At 41.5% G+C, this 10,138-nt stretch overlaps 1 protein-coding gene across 2 annotated transcripts; it reads left to right on the top strand.

Moving 5' to 3' along the window:
* Positions 1-5,262: 5,262 nt before the first annotated feature.
* Positions 5,263-8,745, top strand: NEUROD6 (neuronal differentiation 6). 2 transcript variants are annotated; one of them, XM_009273484.1, is made up of 3 exons: positions 5,263-5,407; positions 5,769-6,028; positions 6,823-8,745. In XM_009273484.1, exon 3 carries the CDS (start codon positions 6,844-6,846, stop codon positions 7,855-7,857), a length of 1,014 nt encoding a protein of 337 aa, XP_009271759.1. In that variant the 5' UTR covers positions 5,263-5,407; positions 5,769-6,028; positions 6,823-6,843; the 3' UTR covers positions 7,858-8,745. The 2 variants fall into 2 exon arrangements, with proteins under 2 accessions (XP_009271759.1, XP_009271760.1); XM_009273485.1 differs by lacking the exon at positions 5,769-6,028 and having other exon boundaries at positions 5,293-5,407.
* Positions 8,746-10,138: the final 1,393 nt, after the last annotated feature.

A 10,138-nucleotide genomic window follows, 5' to 3' on the forward strand; every position in this document is an offset into this window, starting at 1 on the left:
TTCTAGAAGGGACTGGCTGCAAGGTCCATCCCAAAAAACACACTTTGATGGGGACAGAGACATTCTCAAAATGGAAACATGGAGGAAGCATGCCTGTGAATCACTGTAGGCACCAGCAGAAGAAAGGGAGGAAAAAAGCAGCATCGCTAACTAGCTGTTTGACAGAGATTGCCGTTAAAGAGTAGATGCTGATCAGCAGCATCAGGGTGTGTGCTACAGCCAAGTGTCCCTGCTGCAGCCTTTAAAGGCTGCTGAACTTACTGATCTCAAAGCATCCTCAAGGTAGCGTAGCAGAGAGTGTGACAACCCCAGTCACCAAGTATTGAATGAAAAAAAAAAAAATGGTTTCTCAGATGTACCATAGGGTTGCTTCACACCACAAAGAAATAGGAATGATCTTAACCCTCTGCAGTTTCAAGAAATGACACAGCTATGTGACTGGTCTGACCAGAGCATTTTTCCCCAGGGAGAGATGGGGAATTTTAAATCTCATATTGCTGCAAGGTACATATCACCTCTTAATCTGGTAATAAAACTTTCAGGCTATACTGTGCCATTACTTTTCTAGGTGGAATGCATTTTCTTAATTTTTTAAAAAATGTATTTTCCATCTTAAGATTATTTGGTCCCACCCTCTCTCAGCTCATTTACATTAGTGTAAGCCAGGAGTACCTCAAAATTAATAGGATTATGCCAAATGTATGTCATATCTAAATCAGACCCATTCTAGTCATGTGTTTCAGAAATCTTAGAGCAATTTCTGGTCACAAACTCATTTTTGGTTAACCATAAGCAATGAGTATTAGAGACCATTTTCAGATTCTAAATTCATGTTTTGCTCAAGCGACTCCCATTAAAACAGAGTAACTAACCCCTCTGCAGCTCTTTCATATTTGTCCCTAACAGCCTATTCAAAACGTAAAACTAAGGATGTCTGATTAGAGCAAGTAGTACATCCTCATTACAGGGGGCTTAGATAGTGCAACGCACATTTATAATATTTTGCAGCATTAGCAGATGGGTTAAAATCACATTTGCAGACTGAACCAAATCCTCTTCAGCTAATGTAGGTTATTTCTCTGAAGCCAGGGGTCCTTATTAGTGTCTTCTTTAATCTCTCCTGGGAGCAGGACGTATATCCCTGAACATCACCTTACCACTAGTGGGAGAGGGCTTAGCCAACGTGATGGGAACGGCAGGTTCCCCTCACAAAGCAGTCCATAGTCTATGGCAGCGTAGTGGGGACGCAGACAGGCAGAAAAGGGCTGGGTCGCCCCTGGACAGGGATGCACATCACTTCAGTTCCATAGCATGCTAGCTGCACACAGGATAGGCAGCTGGCACACAACATGCATATGGCACATTGGTCTGGTTCCTCCCCCGGCAGCTCCTTCTGTAGGGACACAGCCCTGCGTTCACCAGAAGGTCCCAGTTCTGACCAGTCTGAAACTCACTGAGGCTGTCAGACCAGAGTTCCTGCCCGAGACACCATCCTCTTTTGCCTTACTTTTGTAAAAAAAAAAAAACAAAACAAAAAACCCACAAAACACACACACAAAAAAACCCAACAAAAAAGAAACCAACCGCAAAAAAACCCAAACAGGTATTCCCACCTCCTCCTGAGCTCTGAACTCAGCAGCAGACTGGGGCCAGGAGCCACTGTTTTTCATACTGTTACCCACGTATTTGCCCCTCGTGGTCTGGCTTTGCAATTTAGAATGCACTAGACATATATTTTCCCCCAGTCTCGCTCCCAAGGCAGCAAAGGTACTTGCCAAGGGAAGCTGAGAGTCCAACCCCACTGCAGGCATACCGTTGGGTTCTGGCATAGACACCAAACGCTGGAGCCTGCCCAGAGGTGAGCGGGTTTGGAGGGGGTATTTCTGGTCCTCCCCAGGTATTGGGGCTGTGCATGTGGGTGCTGTGGCAAACTCATGCCAGGTCGTGAGTGAGGAAGAGGGAGTTTGGCATTGCAGGATTGTCACCATGACTTTACACGCGTGAGGAGCAGAGTTGCTGTGATGTTTAGTGCCTACATTAGAAAGATGAGGAAATGAAGAAAAGAAAAAGAGTTAGCTAACTCCCCCTTCTGAACAGTCCCCCGCTGCCCACGAGGTCTCATTGCTACCAGTGAATGACCCAGACTACTGCACACCAAACTGGTCCTGAGCAAACATCATTAGAGTTCCTTAATTCTGATGCGGTTCTCCTGTTTCAGCGAAACTGGGAGATATGGGCCAGTTGGGAGAGGACGATGAAAGAATTAAAGAAAAAAAAAAAAAAGAGAAAAAAAAGAAAAGAGTAGAGACGTTCCCTGGGGATCCGATGATAGCGTATTGAAGTTACTGGAAGGACTCCCATTGATTGCAGTGCAGTTTGGGTCAGTCCCCCTGATGCAGCGTGGAGGTTCTGCAATTCTTTGAACTCAATATTATTTCAGTGAATCTATTAATGTGTTAAATGTGTTATAATAATATCGCATTTGAAATAGAGTCACTTATAATTCAAAACTATACAGCCTGGGCACAGGAAAAAAAAATTTGTGGTATGTGTTCAGTAACATATTTGGTGCTGTGCAGCCGTTCTATAGAGTGCATTTAACTGTGTTTTGTGTATTATTCTTAACATGCATTCACAGTAGACAGCAAAGCAGCAGTTATGGGGTATGCTGTGAATGCATATTAACAGCAGTACACATTTGCATATCATGGATCCATAATACAAAATGCGTAGTAAAATCCTTATGAAAAGTTATTATGCATGCACAGTAGAGGCTTTTTAAACCTTGATATCTCAGCTATTTTGTTTCTCCACTATTTATTTGAAAATATTAAAAAGGTCAAATGATGGATTAAGAATCTGCAAAAATGTAATGTTACTACTACAGAGGGAATCCTTCAACACAAACTAATTCATTTATTTTGTTTTTAGTAGCAGTATAAAAGCCATTCAAAAATGCATTTTACAATAACATTTGAGTATTTTAAAAAACCCCCACCTATTTCAGCAATAAAAAAAGACAGAGAAAATATTTTTATAAAAATGTATTTTGGAGGCTGGGTGATATAACTGGAAATTTTGATGGTCCTTCCCTTAACACAGAGTCACTACAATGTCAACCTTTCCTTCAATTTCTCATAGTATTTTTAGTATGCATTGAAACAGGGTTTGGTTCCTCAGGACTTTGCATATTTAGATTATCGTGCATTGTATAATACTCTGAATATGCAAAATCCTTGAAAAGGTTGACAACCCTTAGGACCTTCCACAATATAAATCTTAATACATAAATTCCTATTGAGAATAATGGGATTCTACCCTCTCCTCTGTTACACAGATTGTAATATTTGGGATAAAATGAAACAAATGTTATGAATAGTACAGCTCTTGCTCCTTTTGAACGGTTGCCACTTAAGTTTTAACGTCTTTGTCACTTCAAATACATTTGCCTTAAGAAATAAAAATTTTAAAAAAAGAGGCCTGAGCTCCGTAAAGAATGAATGGCCCGATATGTCTCACTTCTGTAAAAAAAAATACAAAGTTTGGGGTGAGGGCTTTTTATTTTTTAATGAAAGGCTCTAAAATCATTGAGCTCATACGCATAGATGTACATAACACGCTTTCCCCACACACACACGTTGCTCTGCTGCTGCCTTATTTTTTGTTCCCCTCTCTAATCAAAAAATGCCCAAACAGATTTAAATGAAACTTTGTGAAAACAAAATAATTGGATCAGGGCTGAGAACATTAATGCCAAGCTTGGGCCCAACGTGAATTAAAGCAGATGAGTTATAAACCCTTCAAAAACAGGATTTATAATGGAAACGCTGACACAGACCCATAACAATAGCAGCTCTGCCAGGGTTTATTTTAATACTAAAAGCATACTCAGTCACTCACTTTTTTGAAATAGGGATTACTTAGTCACTAAAAAGCAGTGATACATGATAATAATGAAAGCAAACTTTAAAAAAAAATGTTTCTAAGATGACACGTCGTTCCCCCTGTAACTCTCTTGATATCGCTTATATGTGACACGCCACTCCTTAAACAAATAAAAAAAAAAAAAAAAAAAAAAAAATTCACAAACCCCAAAAAGACCAAGGGGGGGTTTGCCATAAGCTCCATGGCAAGGCTGAGCCGAGAGGCTTTGTCAGCTTCATTTAACAGTTTCTTGCCTGTGGAAAGAGACAAAAGGGTTAAGGGAGGAGGAAGAGCAGGGAGTACAGGAGAGGCAGCTGACGGGAGAAACAAGGGCACGAAGAAAGGAGCAGCCAGGGAGGCAAATGGAAGAGCAGGGGGAAGAATTTTAGGAGGAGGAAGAACATGTTTCCAAAGGAAAGAACTCAGTTTTTAAAACAGATTTTGGAGAAGCGTTCACAAAAAGGCCAGGCAGGCGGAAAAAATTTGGCAGGGGGGGAAGCCCTCCGAGCACCCTGAGTTACGCCTGCGAGCGTGTCACCCCACCGGGAGCAGGTGGGCCCTGGTCACATCGCAGCAGGGGGGCAGGATGGGGATGAGCAAGCGCACCTCTCTGGGGCTGCACGGCAAGCCACACATTTAAGAAAAGAGGCATCGTGTTAAATCTTCATGTTGTACGTCCAGTTTCCCACAAATGCCTCTTTTCTTTCGGGAATGTCAAAACTCACCAAGGGACACGAGGGGAGGATTTCTTAGAGCCGGCAGGAGGTTTGCTCCTGTTAACCTGTGCTCTGGGGCAACACACTGCACTCGGAAAACCCCACACCCCAAAAATCTCTCACAACAACGTCACACAAAAACTAGTTTTTGTGACCGTGCTATGTGTTACAGCACCGGCGTTACTTCCCCATTCCTGCCTTCCCTTCCTTGCCTTTTTTTTTTTCCCTGGGTACCAGGTGCACCGGAGGGACTCAGATCAATACAAGACAGCACTTTCCATATAAACAATACCATATTAACAACCACAGGGCAGCCGTACCTGTAGGCAGGGATAGCACCAAATGTTGGCACGTCTATCCGTGCAGCTAGACTGCTAAAAAGAAGCAGCACCAGTGGAAATGCACCTACTGTATGTGAAATGCTGGTGCAGATTTTTTTCCTTCCTTTTTTTTTTTTTTTTTCTATCAGTCTAACCTTCTGTGTTGATACATGAATGCTGGTACCCACTTAGAGGGATGCCAGATGATCAGTGCAGAATGAAGGTCCCAGGAGAAAGGCTCACGTGGTTTTCTCTGCCCCGTGACGTCACTAGCAGATGGCATGGGTACCAGCTCTGGCAGTTGGCATCAATGTCACTTTTTAGAGATCAATGAGATAGTGCAGATATACACAGATCTAGACTCCAGGAGACGATGCGACATTCAGACTGAAAAGATTTGGAAGGCAAAAAATGAAAACTGATTGTTGAATGAAATAAAAAGCTAAGGTAATACAAATAAAGATATATTTCAGTTGGTGCTGGGTGTGCATGCAAGTGTTTAAAGATACAGTATCATTGTCTTGTATTTTATGTATGCTATTTACTGTCTAATAACTCCTCCTAACATTTTATTCTTCTGATGCAATTGCATACTTTCACTGGTGTTATGTAATATTGCAAGTGTGTAGACAATACTGGTAGAGTTAGTCTTTGACTGGGGTTTTTGTTTAGTTTTGTTCTATTAAAGAAAGTCCCTGCATTCGTTTTGTTTGTCTCTTTGAGGACCGGGGGGTCCAAGCTTTTGCCGCTCCCAAACTGCAAACAAAAGCTAAATAATTGGGAAAAGGAAATTATTTTCCCATTCCAGGCTGGATTCTGAGCACATGTGCAGGATTGCAGTCAGAATCTACAGACCGCTCCTGTCAGCTACGAGCTGGAGGGAGACGTCTGAGCCTCGCAGAACATAAACACTGCTATAGCGTGCAGGGAATTTTTCACCTCCCCCCCCACCACAATTGATGGGGAGAAAAAAAAAAGGAGGAAAGAAAAAGAGAAAAAGCAAATAAGTTGATTCTAACTAAATAGATAATATCAATTAGAATTTTTGCTGGGAAAAAGGAAAAAAAGGTAGGGGGATTTTATTTCCTAACTCTAATCTGAATAAGTTTAGGGTTAGTGCATTCTGATTTTTGTCTTAATATGAAATAAGTAATATGTGATTTTCATACAAATCATTAGAAAAATAATTCTTCGTTTTTAATTATGTTACTAGCTGAGTGATTGGGGGGGGGGAATGTTCCATTTTTTTTTTTTTTTCTCACCCACTTTAACTTACTAGAGTTTAATATCTTGATTCATAAGGGAAGAAACATGGAGGGGAAAAAAAAAAAAACTTTGAAATAGTCAAATGTCAAAAAGTGATTTTAAAATATTTAACCATCAGTTAATAGAGATATGGCACTTCTCAATTTTAAGACTGCTCTCGCTCCCCTCATTTTTTCACCCAGGGGAATTTGGATTAATGAAATTTCTGTATTACTTTATCATGTTTTGCATTTCTTTGAATTCCATGGTGGTGAGGTTTTGAAGGGCTTGTTTAAAAATAAGATAAATGAACAGGGATCTAATTGTATATTTTAGATTTACTGTATATTTATCTGAGAGAAACGTGGCTTTTTAGTTGCAAGATCCTGAATGTTTAGAGTGATTTTAAAATTCTGGACAGCTTTTATTTTTTAAAAAGCAAGCATTTGCAACTGGCATTTTATGCAAAAAAATATAGATTGTGCATTTATATATATACACACACTCATATACACAGAGCGTGCACACAGACGCATGAAAGGTGCATGAGGATGTGTGTGTAAGTCGGCAAACTTTAAAAATGGAAATATTTAAGTATTGTGCTGGCATTCTTTCAGGTAACTTAAGATTATAGAACCATGTTAACACTACCGTTTGATGAGTCTGTTGTAATGCCAGAACCCCAGATGTGCAGAAAGTTTTCCAGAGAAAGCGATGACCAAAAGCAAATGAAGAACCCAGAAAGCTTTTCGAAGCAGATCGTGCTCCGAGGAAAGAATATTAAAAGATCTCCTGGAGAAGACACAGAAAAAGAGGAGGAGGAGGAAGAGAGAGAAGAGGAGGATGAGAACGGCTTGCCTAGGCGAAGGGGCCTTCGGAAAAAAAAGACGAGCAAGATAAGGATGGAAAGGATCAAATTCAGACGACAAGAAGCCAACGCTAGAGAGAGGAACCGGATGCACGGCCTTAACGACGCCCTGGACAATTTAAGGAAAGTGGTCCCTTGTTATTCTAAAACACAAAAACTGTCCAAAATAGAAACTTTAAGACTAGCCAAGAACTACATTTGGGCTCTTTCTGAAATCCTGCGAATTGGCAAGAGACCTGACCTGCTCACCTTCGTCCAAAACTTGTGCAAGGGTCTGTCCCAGCCAACTACAAACTTGGTGGCGGGATGCCTGCAGCTGAATGCCAGAAGTTTCCTGATGGGCCAGGCGGGTGAAGGCGCTCATCACACCCGCTCGCCCTACTCCACCTTCTACCCCCCCTACCACAGCCCCGAGCTCGGCACCCCCCCGGGGCACGGGACTCTCGACAACTCCAAGTCCATGAAACCCTACAATTACTGCAGCGCTTACGAGTCCTTCTATGAAAGCACTTCCCCCGAGTGTGCCAGCCCACAGTTTGAAGGTCCCTTAAGTCCTCCCCCAATTAACTATAATGGGATATTTTCCCTGAAGCAAGAAGAAAGCTTGGACTATGGCAAAAATTACAATTACGGCATGCATTACTGTGCAGTGCCACCCAGGGGTCCCCTTGGGCAGAGCTCTATGTTCAGGTTGCCTACAGAGAGCCACTTCCCTTACGACTTACATCTGCGCAGCCAGTCTCTCACCATGCAAGATGAATTAAATGCAGTTTTTCATAATTAATGAGGAAAATGAAAATAAACAGTGGTCATTCACCTCCCCATCTAATTAAGAGCAAGCAGATGCTTGGGCACTGCGTAATTGGCACAACTCTATTTAACGTGTTTACTAGTTCCTAAAGTGTGTTTCAACTATTGTGGGGATTTTCTATGTATTAATAAACCCTTTTTCCGATCAGTATTTTTCCTTTCGTTTTTTTGTCTGTAAACACTGTGAGATTCTGTTTCCTCCCAGAGGTTATTCCCCCCCCTCCTTTTTTTTGTTTTTATTTCCCTAGTTGCTTGATTTGTTGAGCAGTGTGTCTGAACAATATCGCTGAAATAAAAGCATACACACTGTGTAAAGTCAATGTCTATTTTGATTGTACAGTAATTATACAAATGCATGTTATTGAAATCAGATTAATTAAAATGATGTATTTATAATTGGTAGAAAATATATATTATGTATTTGAGGAGAACTGGATTAAAAATATTCAGAATTTTAAAGAAATTATCTCAGAACTGAGATGGGCTTGCAATATGCAGAGGTGAGAGTGCAGCAATATTGAAAGCTATGCAAAAAAAAAAAAGCAAACAAAAAACAAAACAGTTTTTTCGGTTGTTGTTTTTGTGTAAGCTAAGAAAAACCAGTGATTGTCACTGAGATTATTCAGCCTGACCTTTAGAGTGTTGCTGGCAGGGGGCACATGCTAATATTTTAGAAGATGTTGTCGAAATTTTGCCTCAATTATTTTGACCATATATAATCAGCACTTTTTTTGTATTATTCTGACTTCAGATGTAAAGGTTTGTTATAACAATGTATAACTGTGGTTTCTCACTACGTACTTTAAATGCAATTAAACATAGATGTTTCCACTTTTAAAATACATCTATTAGCTGTGATACTGTATTTTGCCTGATACTTATTATTTCACAGTATACAGCTGCCTTTGGTCTTGCCTACACAGCTTTCTTCCCCGCACCCCCGTAGTGCTTGAGCCTGGGGATGGAAATCATGAATTATCAGGGCGAACCTCGCGCTATTTTCAGAAGGATGTATTAGCAACGCAGCAAAAGCAGACCCAAAATATCACAGAAACAGCTGCGTGCTAAATGAAACACAGGTTAGAGGAAGAAGGTAACTTTATAGCTCAACAAAATGCCAAATTTCATAGGGGAAAGGGCCCTGAGCGGACACACAGGCCACTAGCTGCCCCTCCAGCTCTGGCTTGTGGAGGGTGCAGAGCGTGGGAAGCATAAAAACTGCAGAGCAAAGGACTCCCTGAACATTGCTAAACTTAGTCTTGGATACTAAACAGCACCAGTAAACTATAGATGCATCTGCAACCCACATTAGTTCAGCAGCTGCAGGGGTCTGCACAGCCCCTCACACCTTAACAGAGTTGAGCTCAGCTGAGCTTCAGTCATTTTCTAACCGCTCAGACCTATTTCTCGATAAGCTACACGTGTGACAAAGAGAATGAACAATTCAGCTAAAAACCAACAGCATTTAGGTGCGTGAGTGAGCAAGACCTCTTGATTTTGAGGGAGAAATAGCAGCTACCTGACAAGCATTCACCTGAAGTACCAAAATGCTATGCTGTGAATGAGCAGGAAATAATTTTTTTAAAAACTATATAAAAAGTGCAAATTCCACCTGCAGGTTAGAGACCCCTGGCTGAATCATGGTCTGGGTTGCAGTTTGTTAATGACACATCAACCTCAAATCCTCATTTGAGTATGCAGCTTGACAAAGAGGGCACAGGACAATTTTTCCTGATAATTTGCCTAATTTCACAAGCGGGACTTGTAAAACAGTCTGCCCCGTCAAGCATTGCAGCTCCTTCAGGACAACAGCAGCTTGATATTCATCTCTTCCAAATAAGATCAGGCTACCCCGGCTGGTGGAGAGGGGTAACAAGTCCCAAAGTTTGGATCAGGGTCTAAATGCTTCCAAGCTTGCAGAGGGAGGGGGCGGACATGGGGTTTTGCTCGACCAACATCCTCTCTAGACACAAATATCAGGCCCAAAATAGAGCCTTTTGAAGCAAAGTCTTGAGGTTCAGGGGGTTTGGCTCAGGATTATCCCATCTTTCATCAGAGTCAGGAACTGTGGAAGGTACCGGCAGCGGTTTTCTGCCTTGGATGAAAGGTGATGGTGATGACTGTCAGTTCAAAAGCATCTCCAGGTGTTTTGCACTGGATATAGGAGGGGTTTGGGGAAAGAGAAGAGGATAAAATAGGTTGTGTTTGCTGTTATTCAGAATGAGCTGATATTCAGCAAAGCATGGAAAGGTGAC

This window comes from Aptenodytes forsteri, unplaced genomic scaffold, assembly GCF_000699145.1.
Source record: "Aptenodytes forsteri isolate BGI_AS27 unplaced genomic scaffold, ASM69914v1 Scaffold270, whole genome shotgun sequence".
NCBI classification, from domain to species: domain Eukaryota; kingdom Metazoa; phylum Chordata; class Aves; order Sphenisciformes; family Spheniscidae; genus Aptenodytes; species Aptenodytes forsteri.

Bases quoted from the DNA above. Each gene is read 5' to 3' on its own strand.
- NEUROD6 (XM_009273484.1), top strand. From the start codon at position 6,844: ATGTTAACACTACCGTTTGATGAGTCTGTTGTAATGCCAGAACCCCAG.